Source organism: Ruditapes philippinarum, unplaced genomic scaffold, assembly GCF_026571515.1.
Source record: "Ruditapes philippinarum isolate M1 unplaced genomic scaffold, ASM2657151v2 ctg2606_1_1_1_1, whole genome shotgun sequence".
In the NCBI taxonomy this organism is placed as follows: Eukaryota; Metazoa; Mollusca; class Bivalvia; order Venerida; family Veneridae; genus Ruditapes; species Ruditapes philippinarum.
In genome coordinates, this window is record NW_026856467.1 from 223,056 (window position 1) to 240,990 (window position 17,935).

At 34.1% G+C, this 17,935-nt stretch overlaps 2 protein-coding genes across 5 annotated transcripts; one reads left to right on the forward strand and one right to left on the reverse strand.

Annotated features, from left to right (window-relative positions):
• The first annotated feature begins 94 nt into the window (after positions 1-94).
• On the forward strand, positions 95-8,879 carry LOC132746665 (centrosomal protein 15 kDa-like). Of its 4 annotated transcripts, XR_009628017.1 has the most exons (6): positions 95-292; positions 2,200-2,323; positions 2,929-3,003; positions 3,958-7,019; positions 7,088-7,112; positions 7,215-8,879. XR_009628017.1 is itself a non-coding variant. In XM_060735885.1 (4 exons), the coding sequence occupies exons 1-4, from the start codon at positions 192-194 to the stop codon at positions 4,183-4,185; spliced, it is 528 nt and encodes a 175-aa protein (XP_060591868.1). In that variant the 5' UTR covers positions 95-191; the 3' UTR covers positions 4,186-8,635. The 4 variants fall into 4 exon arrangements, 1 of the variants encoding a protein (XP_060591868.1); XR_009628016.1 differs by having other exon boundaries at positions 3,958-7,180; XR_009628015.1 differs by having other exon boundaries at positions 3,958-6,386; positions 6,591-8,635.
• Positions 8,880-9,019: 140 nt separating this feature from the next.
• LOC132746664 (uncharacterized) lies at positions 9,020-17,338 on the reverse strand. The gene is made up of 6 exons (XM_060735884.1): positions 16,659-17,338; positions 14,849-15,068; positions 13,891-14,269; positions 13,624-13,688; positions 11,897-12,068; positions 9,020-9,769 (listed from the first exon to the last, which is right to left on the reverse strand). Exons 1-6 carry the CDS (start codon positions 16,869-16,871, stop codon positions 9,646-9,648), a joined length of 1,173 nt encoding a protein of 390 aa, XP_060591867.1. The 5' UTR covers positions 16,872-17,338; the 3' UTR covers positions 9,020-9,645.
• Positions 17,339-17,935: the final 597 nt, after the last annotated feature.

A 17,935-nucleotide genomic window follows, 5' to 3' on the forward strand; every position in this document is an offset into this window, starting at 1 on the left:
CCCTTTGATTTACATCCATAAACATTTACAATTACATGTTAGCGTAAAATAATTAATTAATCACTATAATTTTTTATTCAAATGTGGTACGGACAAAGGACGGAATTTAGTGCAAACTACTAAAGTAAGTACAATAGCGTCGTAAACAACCAACTATTTTTGGTAGTTTTGCAACAATTTAGAAGAATGCAATGACTGAAAAGGGAAAAGGTACAGTAAGAAGTGAGGTGGATATATGTTTGTCACAATGGACAGCAAGGGAAATGCAGCTTGTACGTCTACACGAGGAAATGTGAGTGCCCATTTTTTATATAAAAATTTCGTACCTAAACTTACTCGTACTTATTCAGTAGTTATTGTATATTTGTTTACATTTGGAATATGAATTTATTTACTTAATATTTTCAGTAGCTTTACAGGAAGATATCATTTTATAATAAGAGAGTATGCGGCTTATTGAACATTTGGAATATTTGCATGAAAATGACTGATCTTGCTTATGACATTTTATAAACAATCATATTTTCTAGAAAGGAAGTGGCTAGCCGTACGGGCCCGTACGGCTAGCCAAAAGTTCTAGCCGTAAGCGAGTCACGTACGACTAGCCAGGACTCGCTGCATTGTCTAGCCGTACGGCACTTTTCAAATTTATATAGAAGTCGAAAATACATATGTTATTTCATGACTTTAAGCGAGGATTTTAACCAAGAAATAGTAATTGTCTTCGTATATTTACTTTAAATAGAGATTAATCGCCTTGTTGGCTACAGTAAAAAAAGTACGAATATCGATCTTTATCATCTCAAGACATCGAGAAAAAATAGCGTTAGGTCGCAGTTAAATAACATCAATTGAAATAGTTTACAAAATTTTGATAATAATCCTTTTTTGTTTCATAGAGTTTAATTTTCGACACCTTTAAAATGAAAAAAAAAAGAAAATAATTATTGTTAGGCTCTGATATTTGCGTCAATTACCGACGGTATAGAAGTTTGTCCATCATTAAGGAAAGTTTGCATGTTCCGTGAAACGCATTTTAAAATTCTATTGTCAGTCCCTGGGTAGGCTTTATTTAAGGCTTATTAATTGATTGTGCTTTTATGTTCGATATTTATCTACTGTATTTGAAAATTATACAATTATTTTTGCTTTTCATCGTTTTTTTTTTCAATGTTCTTTTTATTTATTTATTTATTTATTCCACTCCGATCATTATTTATTCGATCCATGTGCTTAATTAACCAAAAATCATCTTTCAGTCAAATAAAACAACAAATCATAATCATGAGGCACAAAATAACACATGCATGATCGACTTCTATATAATTTTGAAAAGTGCCGTACGGCTAGACAATGCAGCGAGTCCTGGCTAGTCGTACGTGACTCACGTACGGCTAGAACTTTTGGCTAGCCGTACGGGCCCGTACGGCTAGCCACTTCCTTCTAGAAAAGTGATAAAGATATTTCTTTTTAACTTTGTTTGTTTTATTGAGGATAATTTTTTACGTAAACAGATAGAAAAATATATGGCCACTGTCACTTTACCGAGAATTATTTCCCCTTTTTCATATTTTTATAACACATAATTTTTGAAGTCCTTAAAAAATATGTTAGTAACATATATGCTAAGTGTAAAACAAAATAGTGTAAATAACTTCTTTATGCTCTAATTCATTGCGCCAACACCTGTTGGCATACATTTCAGTCAGTTTTCAGAGAAAAAGTATAATGTTCAGTGTCTAAGAATTGTCAAAAAACAGATCTATGCCAGAAACAGAATATTTAATCCAAACATATATAGAATACAGGTACTGGCGCAATAATCTTGAGCAAAATGAAGTTGTTGGACACATTTCTTAATAGAAATTTAAATTTCAACACAATTTTTATGAACTTCAAATATTTTGTTTCCAGAAAATGGGAAATAACTTTAAGAAAACAAAAATTATTTAAGAACCAAAATATTTTTTATTTCGATTTATATTCATGCTTAATAAACCAAATAAGTTAGAAAGAAACATATTAATTATTTTTCTACAAATATGATTTATATGTCTTAAGCCCGATTGGACATTTTCACCAGTCTGTTTAATTTGTAAGCACACATAAAGAATGAACCTTTTATTATGACCCCAACATCATGGCTGTTTGAAATGGCCTACACCTATTATCTGATATCAATACATTTTATTTCTTCAGATTATCAAGAAGAGAGGCATTGATGAACTGTTCCCTAGCATATAGTCAGAGCCAGAATAATATGACATTAACAGGTACACTTACCACAGAACAGGCATTTATCAGAAATCAGAAATTACTCAAGGTATTTGTCTTCCTTTGCAGACATGCATAGTTTAATGTTAGTTGACCAAATCAGTAGAAATTAAATTGGCTTAGAAATTTTTGTCTGTCAATTTTAGAGAAAAACTGTTTTTTGTGTCTTGTGTTGTTTGTGAAAGTTATAAAACACTTTCAAGCTGTCTACCAGTTTACCTTCTACCATAACTTTTTCACCTGCCTACTTACTGTCAAAAGTTTTGGCAGCAGCATTACCACTAACCAGCATGTCACTTTTAAATGTTGTAGATATTATGTTTATCTATTTGTCTCATAATATTGATAAATGTGCCTGGTATATAGTACAAACTACATGTACAATGTTGGCAAATTATTTCATTTATAGTAATTCATTAATCATTTAATTTAGTGTACATTTTATTAATGCAACAGTAACTAGCTAGACCCCATTGGAAATAAGCTTTTAGCTAAATGGGCAATATCCTAGCACAACATAAAACATACTACTTTATAGTTTTATGATTATTTTTGTTGCATTTTTGTGTGTTTTATATGCATGTTGATATATGTAAAAATATTATGTGTTTATGTATATTTCCTTGAATAATTCGATACAATCTTTTATTACAGGATATAAAAGTTGCAAAAGAAGATGTATATGAGTCTCTGAATGCAGCACCAACTCCAAGATTTATGACTCTTCAGGTATGAAGTTCCCTGTGGACTGCATAGTCATTTGTTATTCTTTTATATAAGACTTACTGTAAACAAGTGAGGCTAAAAAAGTGTTGGAGCACCACTCTTAATACTGTATTCAGGTATATACTGGACAAGGCACTAAAATGATTAAATGTTAAAATCTTCACCCAACGAAATGCACCCTGAGATGACTACTTCATCAGTTAACTTGATTTATGTACGATGATTGAAAAATGTAAATCACCAAAAAAAAAAAAGCGTGATATTTTTGTACTTTGTGATCATGATTTCTGCAAGCGTCTCAAGGTGCTGGTCCAACACTAGCGAGTTGAATCCATTGTAAACAAATATAAATATGTTAACCGCAGATCAACCTTTGCATCTTGTATTTATTAGATTATTAACATGTTTCTCAAAAGCTTCTTTTGAATGTTGATTTATACCTTTTTTTTAAATCAATCTGTATCTGATCCAGGCGCCTAAAATATTATTTTATAAAGCTGAAAAGCTTAAAGCATATTTATTTGTTGTATACATGTATTAGTAAGGAGAAAGACAGATTTCCTTGTTTATGGTATGTGGCTCTACTTTGTGATGCCAACAGTCAATTAATACATGACTTAACCGGCGTCAATGCAATGCAATAATTCATTAAACCAGCAAAGTGTCGTCCTGTCTAGTCATTCTGTCTAGTGCACTATAAGTGCACAATATGTGCAATAGGGTGGGAAGTTTAGTTTGAATTTGATTGTATTTAGGCATCTGACATAGATTTTCGCCTTAAGTCCATCTTAAAAATCACCATAATAATTAACATGAAAATAGTTGTTTTGCTGAAAATTCAATAGGAAAAGGTAGTTATATTCACAAAGAATATACTTAAAAAAGCACAAAACTTTTGTACAATTTTTGATTCAGTAACATTAAATACATAATATGATATATTATTTTTGAATGTAGAAGAACTACTGGTCTATGGTCAAAAGCCAGGTACCAATGTGGGAACAAGATATTGGAATAGAGAGGCCAACTAAAGAAAGGACTACTACACCTAGAGCTAGTGGAACCAGGGCTAAAACCACCCACAGCACATCTGCAGGTAAAAAATCCTCTGTCGGAGTACAGCCCAAGAAGAAACACACAAAAAAACAGCTTGATGCCAGACAAAAATCAGCAAAATCGAAATAGCATTACTATCTATAGCTAAATGGCAGTTCCATTATTTATGAGTGTCTTATGAAATGTTTCAAAAAGTACAGTAACGTCCTGCCAAACTGACTGACCAGTGTCATATCACTTAAGGGTGCGATATATAACTATTAAGTGATTGACAATTTATGATGAATGCAAAAGATAATATGTCAAGATTTAGACTGAAAAAAAGAGAGAGCATTGTTGAAATGCATGCCTCCTTTTCTGAATGTTCAGGGTTAATTGAGAATCAGATATAGAGATACTGATGTGAGTTGTACCCATCTAATTGTGGGGGGTACAATGAAACTTTCACTGTAGGGCTGTCATTGATGGAAAAGTTTGTATCGATATATCAAGGGACAAATGTCAACGATATATTGATATACTGATTTTGACAGTAGATACAATGAAAAAAATTTTAATATGTGTTATAAATTGGGATCATGGTGCTATGCATGCTTGTATTAGACATTACAAATACTACAAACTAACAGATAGTTTGTTTTTTCTGTTATTTTTGTCACTGACAGTTGAAAACACTTGAGTTTAAACTTCAGGGTAGCCAAGAAAACTGACAAAAAGTGAGTTCTCTTATTTGCCATAATAGAGAGGTATATTCACTAACAGAAATAAATAAATTTTAGCTTGTATCAATATTTAAAAGTGTGTATTGATATTGTATAGGATGATGAATATCAGTCGTATATCAATGTTGCGATATTCAATGACAGCCCTATTTAAAGGCTATTTTACAGTTACAAATTAGTAAATATACCCGTTATAAGATCAACAAGGTGATGATGATTACTCTTTTGTGAACAGTATTGCACCATCAAACTATAATGGTAAAAGTTTGTTTGTACCCCGATATTAGATGGGACAAAGATGGTACACAGAAAAAAATAAATCCCAAGAAATAGCGTAAATGTTTTCTATATACATTTGATTATTAATATTCACCCTTTTGTTCACCAGTATATTAGTCACAAAATGTTTTTATTGTTATCTTTTATGAGAATCATTCACTTTTAACATTAATTTATATTGATGATATTGTCAAAGTGTAAAATAGATTTCCTTAAGTTTGATCATCACTAAGAAGGCTTATGTCTTAAATCTTTTTTATATTTTTTTTTCATACCTGTTTTTTTTTTGGTAACCAATTGTGTAACCTGTTCTGTTATTGATTTGTTATTGTCATTTCATTGAACCATCATTTTTTGCCCTTCACATTCTCTTTGTTATACATTTTTTCCTTTTCTTCAATCTAAAGATATATTATGCTCATGCTGGAGTGAAATATTTTAATCACAGAAACTGTTTGAAATTTATGAAATTCTTACTGAATATGTCTTACTTCAATAAAAAGAATGAATAAACTATGTATGGGAAGGTGTATTTCCTATTACAGGTCAATAAAATTGGTGTTTTCTCGACAACAAAAAAACCCAAAAACAACTGCCAGTTTTTTTAATGACACTATATATTCATTTTGTGACCACCTATAGTGTTTAGAGTTTTAGACAAAACATATCTTCCAAACATGTTTATTTTATATTTACAAAGAGACTGTGTTGCAATTACAAATACTGTCTTATTATCAAATTTGAGCATAGTATATCTTTAAGAATCACATATTAAAGGTTTTTGTGGTGCTAAAAGCCTAGACTGATGTAACACATTCCACTGTCCCTCTTAAACAGAGTCAGTTACAACAAGGCTGTGATTTTCACATTTCTGTATGTGGTCTTATAGTCTTGGAGGGATTTCACCTTTTCAAAAAGTTTTACACTGACATCACTTGCTTGCCTTTTAGTCTATACCTCAAGTTATAGTGGAATATAATTGTTGTTTTGTGTATGTTTGATTGTATCGTTATTTTGTTATTGTTTTTATTCACTTTTTTATTTCTATTCCTTTTAATGCATTCAGAGCTTCTATTTTTTCTTTAAAGAATCTTGAAACAAATTTAAACTAAAAAGTGACTTTTGTACTGTTGTTGATTTATAATTGTAATATTATATTCTAATATAACATATTTACATATATATAAAGTTACACACTTTAGTATCTTTTTTTAACATATTGAAGGGCCTTAAAGTTAAAAATGACATGTAAATGCCAAAGGTCTGTCAGTTAAATGTCACTGTTACAGAGTCAGGTCTGTCAAGTAAATGTCACAGTTAGAGTGCCAGGTCTGCTACGTAAATGTCACAGTTAGAGTGCCAGGTCTGCCACGTAAATGCCACATTTACAGAGTCAGGTCTGCTACGTAAATGTCACAGTTACAGAGCCAGTTCTGCCAGGTAAATGCCACATTTACAGAGTCAGGTCTGCCAGGTAAATGTCACATTTATAGAGTCAGGTCTGCCAGGGAAATGTCACATTTACAGAGTCAGGTCTGCCAGGTAAATGTTACAGTTACAGAGTCAGGTCTGCCAGGTAAATGTCACATTTATAGAGTCAGGTCTGCCAGGGAAATGTCACATTTACAGAGTCAGGTCTGCCAGGTAAATGTCACATTAACAGAGTCAGGTCTGCCATGTAAATGTCAAACAGTCAGTCAGATTTGCGAGATAAATGTCACATTTACAGAGTCACAATTACAGACTCAGGTCTGTCATATAAATGACACAGTTACAGTGTCAGGTCTGCCAGGTAAATGTCACAGTTATAGAGTCAAGTCTGTCAGGTAAATGTCACATTTACAGAGTCAGGTCTGTCATGTAAATGTCACAGTTACAGAGCCAGGTCTGCCAGGTAAATGTCACAGTTACAGAGCCAGGTCTGCCAGGTAAATGTCACAGTTACAGAGCCAGGTCTGCCAGGTAAATGTCACAGTTATAGAGTCAAGTCTGTCAGGTAAATGTCACAGTTATAGAGTCAAGTCTGTCAGGTAAATGTCACATTTACAGAGACAGGTCTTCCATGTAAATGTCGCAGTTATAGAGTTAGGTCTGTTAGGTAAATGTCACAGTTACAGAGTCAGGTATGCGAGATAAATGTCACAGTTACAGAGACAGGTCTGCCAGAACATTAAGTATTTAACATTGAAATCATTTGTGGGACAAGTTCTACAGAAATCAGAGGGTGAAAGGCTATTAAAACAGTATTTAAGCACATTAGTCTCTTAGCTTTTTTATCACTACATTTTTACCGAATCTTGTTGCTTTATTTAGAACTTTTATTTAAGATAATGTATCTAGACGTTACTGTTTGTTATTGTTTTTATTCTGCAATATTTAACCAGAAATATCTGTGTGTGTTTTTCTGCAATATTTAACCAGAAATTGTATATGTACTCAGTATAAATATTTCTCAAATCTTATATTGTAATTGTATAGCTATGTAAAATGTAATGTTATCTTAGTTAAACACATTCCAAGAACATATTCTAGCATAACACCATTACATAACACCAAAAGTATAAGATAACAACACTACATAACTAAGCATGACAACATTACATAATTCAACATTACAACTCTTCATAACTTAAAATTACAACACTACATTCAACATAAAACAGAACTACATAACATAGCCACATAACATAGCACTTCCTACATGTAGGATAACATAACAACATATACAAGTACATAATTCAACATAGCATGACTATATAGCATAGCAACATAACATATAGCATAAAAAGCATAACATAGCAACATATATGATTCATAATAATATAGCTACAGTATATAACAAAGGTACAAAGCAATTAAAAGATAAGATAAAAACTGTTGTTTTGATAATTCTCACTTTTTATATTTGAAAATAATGATTTCTGTACATGGGAACACTAAGAATTCATTTACCCTATTATATATGCATATTACCTAATTTTTATCACCCAGATGATGTTATATGGTATTGCATTCAAATGTACATTTGCACCAGTTACATTGCAGATTGATCATTTCACAGTAAAAATGAGCAATGACAAAACCAACATAGTGTGTTTGTGACCAGCATGGATCCGGACCAGCCTGCGCTCCTTGTAATAGGGTTTGTAAGCAAACAGCATGGATCCTGATCAGACTGTGCGGATGGGCAGGCTAGTCTAAACTGCGCAGTCTGGTCTGGATCCATGCTGGTTGCAAACGCACTATGTTGCTTTTGGTTTTGTCATGGCGAGGCTATTTTTCATTTTTAAGTAATCTAAGGAATAACTTGTTAAAAAAATCTACATTTATCATTGAAATCATGTCATCAAAGGTTCATAGTATATAAGATTTCTCAGGATGTTTGATTATAAACTGTAATGAAATGGGAGACTTATTCTAGAAACGACTTTAAATTGTTTACAAGTGTGTGCATTGTTCCATGTACAGTAATATACTGCAGAGATTTAATGTTTTTGAGGGAAATGTATGTTTATTTCCCATGTACAGTTTAAAGAGATTTGATGTTTTTGAAATTAGATTTTGTTACAACGTTGCAATGTATACTTATAGATAACAAATAGTTTCAAATTGGAAATGGAATGTAGCAAATGTTTTAGAATTAGCCACCGCTCAGAAGTTTCTATAATTTTTGCCATACGACCCTGCCTGTGGAGAAAGGAATATACTCAAATATATACATGTATAAAAAATCATGATGTACTCTATACATGCACATATTGTTGTTGTTAATCAATGTATATACATGTCTGTTATTGAAGATATGTGCAATAAAAAAGCTATTCAATCATGTATGTTTCTGTTGCATTTATATAGTTTTCCATAACGAACGTTTTTCTGCATGTGTGCTATTTAAAAAAAGTCCATTATGCCTTGTAGGTCGGTCTTGATTCAATACACATATTTGGTGAAAACGTAATATTTATAAATAATAATGAGAATTTAATAACAAATGTAAATATGTCATATGTTTTAACCATTGAATTAACCGATGTATATGATTATTGCCTACCGCTTTAATTTAAGCAATTGACACCAATTTTACAAATTTCACATTATAATTATAGCATCGTATTTTGCTGCCGTTACTTATATTGTCTTAATTAATATCATTTCTCCGAAAGGCGTTTTCAGAGGCTGTTTTAGTAAACCTGAATTAACTTCAGTAAACCATGTTCGATGACAGCGGTATAGGTCTGATATTCCAAGACAGCCAAAATACAGTTCATGAAACACGGCTTGTTTCCGGCTAATTAAGAATTAATGGATTTATATTTCCTTCCAATTTGTTAAACTTCTCATGAAGATAAAATTGCCCTCCAAGTTCATAAATCTGTAAGAAAATCTCGTGACATCTGCACGATTGCCTTTGTCAAAATATAGGCACGAGCAAGATATCCGTACAGTGGTATATTGCCACGTGTTTATATGACAGTAACGAATGGTATAGAAATACTAATTGCACGAGGATAGCTATTTTCATTTAAATATAAATAAAGTAATATTCTTTTAGAAAGAAACGCGTAAAGCAGTTGACACAGGTAGTTTCCTAAGTAATAAGAATTCTTTTCATGATTTCCTGGACCTCTTTTGTACTTCTTTCTGTTTGAATTCTTTCTGCGTCAACGATGACGTCATTTGCGTAAATTTTCCCTGATGTTTTCGTTTCCAACCTAAATAATTATGTAATAAAAAAGATGAAGATTATTATGTAATTTTGAAAATGCACGTAGATGTTTAAACAAAAAGAGATTGTCAGTACAGTTGTTTTTTTTAGCATATGGGTTCTATTCATAATATGTCTTATATTTAAAAGGACATTTATCTATGACCACTAAAAATAATAAAAACCTACAAAATGTACTTTTTTCTTCATACTACATGTATTTCGTTATACAACATCCAATGTCACGCGACTTTAAGTCAGGCAAACATCTTCAGGTTCGACCAAATTTTGCAAAAATTGAATACATGTACTACTGCATGTTATCATATCGATAAAGCATAATCCTTAAAAGAATACGTGAATCAACGAGTAACGTCACTGCAATACCAAAATATGACATACGAGTAATATGGTCTGGACATACTGGTTTGCCTGATCAAACTCATTGCTGAACTGAGGTTTCTTTATTGAGTCTTTCCAGTAACCTTATGATACATTCCTTTTTATGAGAAGACCGTCTCGGACATGTTTACCGATCTTTAAAGTCAGAACTGGACAAATATATGGTTTAAACATATTAATTTATTATTTAATAAGCTCGATCTTGCAACTTATATCAACCACTCTCGAGTCCGCTTTCAGGAACCAACCAGTACTGGTGTCTAATGAAGAAACATGGTCGTGACCTGATTAAGGCTCGAACCCATGATCCGTGGGATGAGAGGCCGACACTTTAATGAAGAAACATGGTTAGGCTCGAACCCATATGATCCGTGGGATAAGAGGCTGACACTTTAATGAAGAAACATGGTCGTGACCCGATTAGGCTCGAACCCATGATCCGTGGGATAAGAGGCTGACACTTTAATGAAGAAACATGGTCGTGACCCGATTAGGCTCGAACCCATGATCCGTGGGATAAGAGGCTGACACTTTAATGAAGAAACATGGTCGTGACCCGATTAGGCTCGAACCCATATGATCCGTGGGATAAGAGGCTGACACTTTAATGAAGAAACATGGTCGTGACCCGATTAGGCTCGAACCCATATGATCCGTGGGATAAGAGGCTGACACTTTAATGAAGAAACATGGTCGTGACCCGATTAGGCTCGAACCATGATCCGTGGGATAAGAGGCCGACACTTTAATGAAGAAACATGGTTGTGACCCGATTAGGCTCGAACCATGATCCGTGGGATAAGAGGCCGACACTTTAATGAAGAAACATGGTCGTGACCCGATTAGGCTCGAACCATGATCCGTGGGATAAGAGGCCGACACTTTAATGAAGAAACATGGTCGTGACCCGATTAGGCTCGAACCCATATGATCCGTGGGATAAGAGGCTGACACTTTAATGAAGAAACATGGTCGTGACCCGATTAGGCTCGAACCATGATCCGTGGGATGAGAGGCCGACACTTTAATGAAGAAACATGGTCGTGACCCGATTAGGCTCGAACCCATATGATCCGTGGGATAAGAGGCTGACACTTTAATGAAGAAACATGGTCGTGACCCGATTAGGCTCGAACCCATATGATCCGTGGGATAAGAGGCTGACACTTTAATGAAAGAAACATGGTCGTGACCCGATTAGGCTCGAACCCATATGATCCGTGGGATAAGAGGCTGACACTTTAATGAAGAAACATGGTCGTGACCCGATTAGGCTCGAACCATGATCCGTGGGATAAGAGGCCGACACTTTAATGAAGAAACATGGTTGTGACCCGATTAGCTCGAACCATGATCCGTGGGATAAGAGGCCGACACTTTAATGAAGAAACATGGTCGTGACCCGATTAGGCTCGAACCATGATCCGTGGGATAAGAGGCCGACACTTTAATGAAGAAACATGGTCGTGACCCGATTAGGCTCGAACCATGATCCGTGGGATAAGAGGCCGACACTTTAATGAAGAAACATGGTCGTGACCCGATTAGGCTCGAACCATGATCCGTGGGATAAGAGGCTGACACTTTAATGAAGAAACATGGTCGTGACCCGATTAGGCTCGAACCATGATCCGTGGGATGAGAGGCCGACATTTTAATGAAGAAACATCAGTTATATAGATATATATTGTCTCTTAAATCATTGCAGAGGTTAAAAAATTAAATGTATTGCCTGAATGTTTTTATTCGGTCACTTTGTCCGCACACTGCCAGAAGTTTGTCTTTTTCTCTGTAGCAAATGGCGTCAGGTGTAAACCCCACGTGCCTCCATGACAATAAACTTTTGATCTTCTCTCCTCGCAAAGTTAGTTGATGCAGAACATCTATTGCACCTTTCTCATTTCCTAAAAGAAGAAATAAAATACTATATTGGCTTTTTGTTTAATTTAAGATTTTGGCTTCTTTTACATGTAGGTTAAGTGGTTCAAAGTTAATGACCTTCATTATTTAGTCAGATACCGTGTGATTTAGTGGTACAACATAGCAACAGGATATTAAGAGAAAGAAACTATAACAACAATGTTTAAAACAACAACTAAATAATTACTCAAAAAATATTGAGGAATCGAACCAGAGCAATGCATATTGAGAACCATAGCAAAAGAATATTGAAAACAAATGAGAGAAAACATACTTAAAGACACCATAATATTAGACATTTGCGACATAATGTCGGGAACGATTATGTTAATATTGAGGGGTCATCTCAACACATGTTATGAACACTTGAAATAAGGCCAGGATACCGGTATCTTACTGTGTTTCTTTCCTTACATCTTAATTTTCATTTAAGTAATTGCAAAACGAACTGATGCCAGCCAAGTTCCCTAATTAAAATCCGAACTTTTCTCATTAGCTCAGCCAATGGTCGTTTGCGTTGACGGTTGTTTTGTCTAGTGCGCTGACGTGCATCAATAGTTTCGTCCTTTGCAATATGATGATGTCAAAACGTTTGGCTGCTTAAGCACGGACATTTTGACGTCTTGACTACGGCCTCGTTGGACTGGACCGGGTTCGAGTTGTCTCGGGACTAGGCGGGAGCGAAGCTGCTGGTCAGCTGTCCATGGTGGCCCTCATTTATACATCTGTTAAGATTTATCTGAGCTTGACCTAGCAATGACTGCTGCATGTGAGCCGCTTAAGCTTGCCCTTGGTTTAGATGCCCGTAGGGACTGCACTTAACAGTTGTTTTTTGCACTAAATCTTTTACTCAAAAGACGTCTTTCAAGACGTTGTATACGGCCTAAAGCGCTGGCAATAATTTGAAAATATTGAAGTGTGAAATTGAAACGGAGTGAGTTACTGAATCGGAGTTTAACGCGATATTTATATAGTGTTTATGTAGTGTTGCTATACTAGTATCTTCTGGTCCTTTAGGATAATTGAGTCCAGAACGTTTAAGTGTTGAGAGTTGAGTCCCGCTTAAGTCGATGCTAGGGGGGCGTAAGGGTTGTTGCATTTTTTATTATTCATCATGTACAACCCAATCAAACCGAGTTTGCATTTTCATGATTTCTTTTGCTGTTTTTAATGCTTGTACTGTAGGACCTTAACAGGTTCTCTTACCAGTGCACGATCTTATTTCCGATTTGAAACAGAGATGGGTATCGTTGACAATGCTGGTGTTATCCGTAACTTATAAACCGTGTTTATTATAAAATGTTAGATTATTCTGAGATTATCCCTTTATATAACTTGTCCTCGATCCTCAATCCCCGTTCCTCATTATAAGCCGCAAATGTCTAATAAGAGAAGGGTGTGAATAAAAAACCTTACAAAAAGACACGCATATACTCGTATATCAGACTTAATTACGCCAAAAACAATAGTTACTATATAATATAGTGGTATTTATGCAACTTTCACTTTGAATGATGTTAATTGTCATTAAAGACTCACCACAAATGTAAATATTTTCCTCCTTGTCTGTCATAGTGGCGTGGGGAATACCAATTTCATCATATCTTGAAAAAAGAAATATTTTTACAAGTTAAAAATATTTAGGTAACCGATTAACTAACATTTGGAATAAATTCAAATGGGAATGTTTGCTATCTGTCCTATTAAAATAATGTTTAAGAAGTTTACGAAAATTTTCGAAAGAAAAAAAAAAAGAAACAGAAAGAAAGAAAAAAAAAAACAAGAGAAAAACGTATGCAGACGAACCTGAACATTTCTTCTCCATCGGGTGTTACGCAAATTACACAGCGGTTCATTGAATCAGACACAATGATGTTGTTATTTCCGGTCACTGACAAATAAAAAGGGGAACCAAACTTCGAAGCACCGTTCACAGAATATTTTAAAACTTTCAATATGTTTCCTTCGGTGTCAATAAATTCTACTTTTGAACCAACCCCCACGACGAGTCCATGTTTATACGGAGCTATCCCATAGCAGAAGCCGTCTGTTCGTATTTTCTGCCCTGGAATAATTATCCTGCCGTCAACGTAAAACTCCATAATGGTTCTATCACTAGGGATTGTGACGTAAACGTCTGACCCATCCTTATTTGAGGAATGAACGCATAGGGTATGAGGTCGACCTGCAAAGAATATCAACCAATTAAGGTCAACCAAGTTTAAGGGCGTCAACTGATGCTACCTAAGCGACCAGTGCTGGCATATCTGTTCGCTATTCAGTCAGTACTTATTATGCAGATGTTCTCTAAAAGTGATGAACGTTTGATGAAAGTTTTGTTCAGAAGTATACGTGGCTACGGTTAATGTGCCCTAACAATAAAGTACCTAAACATAGTTTAATAAGAACACAGAATATATATCGAAAGTAGATAAAAAAAAGATCCGTTTATAGTTATCTTTTTCAATATTCTAAAATACAATGAAATTTTCTGAAAGCACAATGAAATAAATCTTTGATAAAAAAATCAGGCTACTTGACTAATATTTAATACATGTCAAAATATTTTATTTATGATGAGTTGTAATATTTCAGACAGTCTTGTGCGGTATCTTAATTAGATCTCGAGTCGATTCTAACTGAAAAGTCGAACCTTTTTAATATTGTCTGCATTAATACGAATCTTACTTCGGTTTTGGGAAGTTAATAGGAAAAGAAATATAAAAAAAAATGACAGAAAATGTCAAAACAAAACCAAAGTTACCTGGAAGTACGACATGAGCCAAATACTGAAAGGTCATGCCCCATAGCTTTAGTGTCTGGTTGTGTTGATCGCACACTATCAGGGAACCGTTTGGTAGAAACTGTGCACCTTGGATACGGCACTCCTGATGGTCCGCGTAATGGACTTTAATATTGTATATTCCCGTGTAGGTAGCTTGTTTGAACACCACTCGTGACACAGTCGTTACCGGGACATCTGACTGGAAATAGTTTTATTTTCATGATCTCCATTTTAGAAACAGTGCTAATAATAATGCCTCATAGATTTTGTTAAACATAGTTTTCATTCTACAAATACTGCAGATCTTGACAATAGTAAATTAAAGCAGGGTCTTTCGAATTCTATTTGAAAGACCCTGATTAAAGCTCAAAATTTGAGGCTCCATTTGATTATGTCGCGCATGCTTCAAATAAATTGTTCGGTAAATACTGCTTATTTAGCGTTTTATGTTTTAAGGAATGTTTACCCAGAAAACATGCTCAAGCAAAAAGACATGAATGAACCACCTTATGTCACACCAGGGTATTTCAGGGTCTTTCTAATAGAAAGACACTGCTAACATTAATACAGTACTAGTACTACACAAGAACATAAAGGATGAACAGTTGCTTATCTTAGCCCAGGCAATAATTTCTTTATATCTGGTTTCGCATCCATAAATCGAAGGTCGACCGCAAAACTGTTGTAAGTTACCGCTAAAAAAAGTTGTAAGTTATTAAGTTACTAGATTTTTACGGTCAACCCTTGAAATATGCTTATCGTTGCCCTACTCGAACCGAAAGTACAATTTATTAGCCTTAGCCACAAGTATAGAGCCATGTCAGCCTGCACGTGTATACGTGCATGTATTCTGGCAAGGTTTTGTGTATTTTAATTTATTTATTCTCGCCTACGGTTGCCAATAAAGGCGAGTCCTCCAGAAAAATCTAAGTCATTGTTTTTAGATTTTGGAGGAAAGTGCAAGATACATAAACAGATCCCCTAATTTCAGAGGCTTATCGTGGTTCTTTAGCATACCAAGACTTACTGTTAAAGCACTCGTACACGGGACCTTGTTTAAAGTCTCACCCGAAAGACTGATTAGTAATTTTAATTGGTCAGCCCGTACATCGAACCAACAATGTCGAGATTACAAGTCTCGCGCTTTAATTAACAGATTGAGCTATACGTTTGTTAAGTCGCTTTTCATTGGATTATCTTGACAGTTATATAGCTATATAACCTGTCAACAATCTTTATAATTAATAATTTACACGGCTGCTGTCAATTTATGAAAAAATCTCACTTTTTTCATTAAAAATGATGCTTGTTGTCTTAAATATTACTGACAGGTTATATGACCGAATATAAACAATTTTTAGTAATATAACCGTTTATACATAATACCATATAACCTGAAAAATTCTTTATAACTAACATAATAATTATCCCGAAAACTGACAATGAACAGTTAAAAAAATATAATGTAACCTGTACAATTCATTCAAGAAATGAAGTAGAGTTATGACTCAATTTTTGTTTTGAGACTGATACATCTCCTTTAAATTGGAATGTGAAAAAAGTTAATCAGTGTCCGCTAACATGCAGTACTGGCGTCATATGATCAGAAGAGATATGGCTGATACCCCACAAAGGCTCGAACTTAGGATCCTTGAATTGAGATACAGGCAGCTCGCTAACTCTCCCTTTTGATGACCTGACCGTAAAACGCGACATAATCCCGATTATTTTTTTATCATAATTGAACGCTGTTTTTTTTTTTAATTATAAAAACTAAATCATCATTTACCATCTGCTGTACACCTATATGTTCAGATCTATAATTTTGAGGGGGTGCTGCAAACTCATCTGGGTCACTATGAAACACTACAGCTTGTGTTGGGGCTGATTGTCTTTTAATTGCCATCTCTTTTGACTCTATGATTGAAACATTCTTTTTTCTCGACCGTTTCTTCTTCTTCCGCCGTGTCGTGCGCGACGGTGTCGAATGAGTACAGCCCATCACAAGGTAAATTTCAGATATGATACTCTTCGTTGAAAGTGTTTTTTATTTCCTTAGAAAGGCATTTGAGTGTAAATTTTACTTTAATTTAACTTCACTTCATTTCACTTTAATTTGACGTCACTTCGAAAAAACTAGTGTAATAACTTCTTAGCGAAATATAATTCAACTTCCGAGTACCCGGTTCCAGGCTGGTGAGAAAAATATCATTTGATCACCATTGGTCACCGCTATCCATGCATGCAACAAATCATGTTCTTGTCTACATGCATAGTCGTGCGGGTACAAAAATAATTATTCACGGACTAATACTGTAATCAATTTAATTCCATTTTATCATAAATCAAAATACATAATTTTAAGAGTCAACTATTTATAAATGACACACATTAGATAAAATTTGACACAATATTTTTCTTTTCATATTCTCTGTTTGATATGAATACACATTGTAAATATTAAAGGCCATTTAAAAATACAAAAAAAAAGTTTTGTTTTAGGAAATGACCCATAACAATCCGATTGACAAGCGATACTTTTACAAATTACTTTTAAACAATAGGATTAGTTTACAAGTTATATTGGTTCATTTAACAACGATCGGGTGAACAAAAAACCACATTCGTTATACATTTTCAAAGATCTTGTTTTAATCTAAAACTACTTTCAAGTAGTGATTGAGTGTGACTAGTGACTATTATAATCAAATACACAACAATATTCTAGGGGAAATAACTGTTAAAGATGAATTTCATACATTTCTTTACTTACATCTGACAGAATAACTAGTATATCTTTTAAACAATTAATTATCCGCGAAAAACCCAGAGAAATATATTGTTTATTCATATCTACATAGAAGAACAATTCTATATAATTATGACGTATATAAATGTCGTACAAATTTCTTAAAACTTGTAAATTCTAATGTAAATTTATATAATCGTAGCATTGATTAATATGGGGGTTCGTTGCCAAAAATCCAGACATATAAAGTGTGCTTTTTAAAATTATTTTTGAAAATGCGAACGTGTATGCCTAGCATTTTTCACTTTATCCGTGAT

Coding starts and splice junctions, on each gene's coding strand:
- LOC132746664 (XM_060735884.1), bottom strand. CDS start 16,871: ATGGGCTGTACTCATTCGACACCGTCGCGCACGACACGGCGGAAGAAG. Junction 15,069..16,658: donor ATATAGGTGTACAGCAGATG/GTAAATGATGAT, acceptor AACTATTTCCAG/TCAGATGTCCCGGTAACGAC. Junction 12,069..13,623: donor GGAAAATATTTACATTTGTG/GTGAGTCTTTAA, acceptor TTCTTCTTTTAG/GAAATGAGAAAGGTGCAATA.
- LOC132746665 (XM_060735885.1), top strand. CDS start 192: ATGACTGAAAAGGGAAAAGGTACAGTAAGAAGTGAGGTGGATATATGT. Junction 2,324..2,928: donor GAAATCAGAAATTACTCAAG/GTATTTGTCTTC, acceptor CTTTTATTACAG/GATATAAAAGTTGCAAAAGA. Junction 3,004..3,957: donor CAAGATTTATGACTCTTCAG/GTATGAAGTTCC, acceptor TTTTGAATGTAG/AAGAACTACTGGTCTATGGT.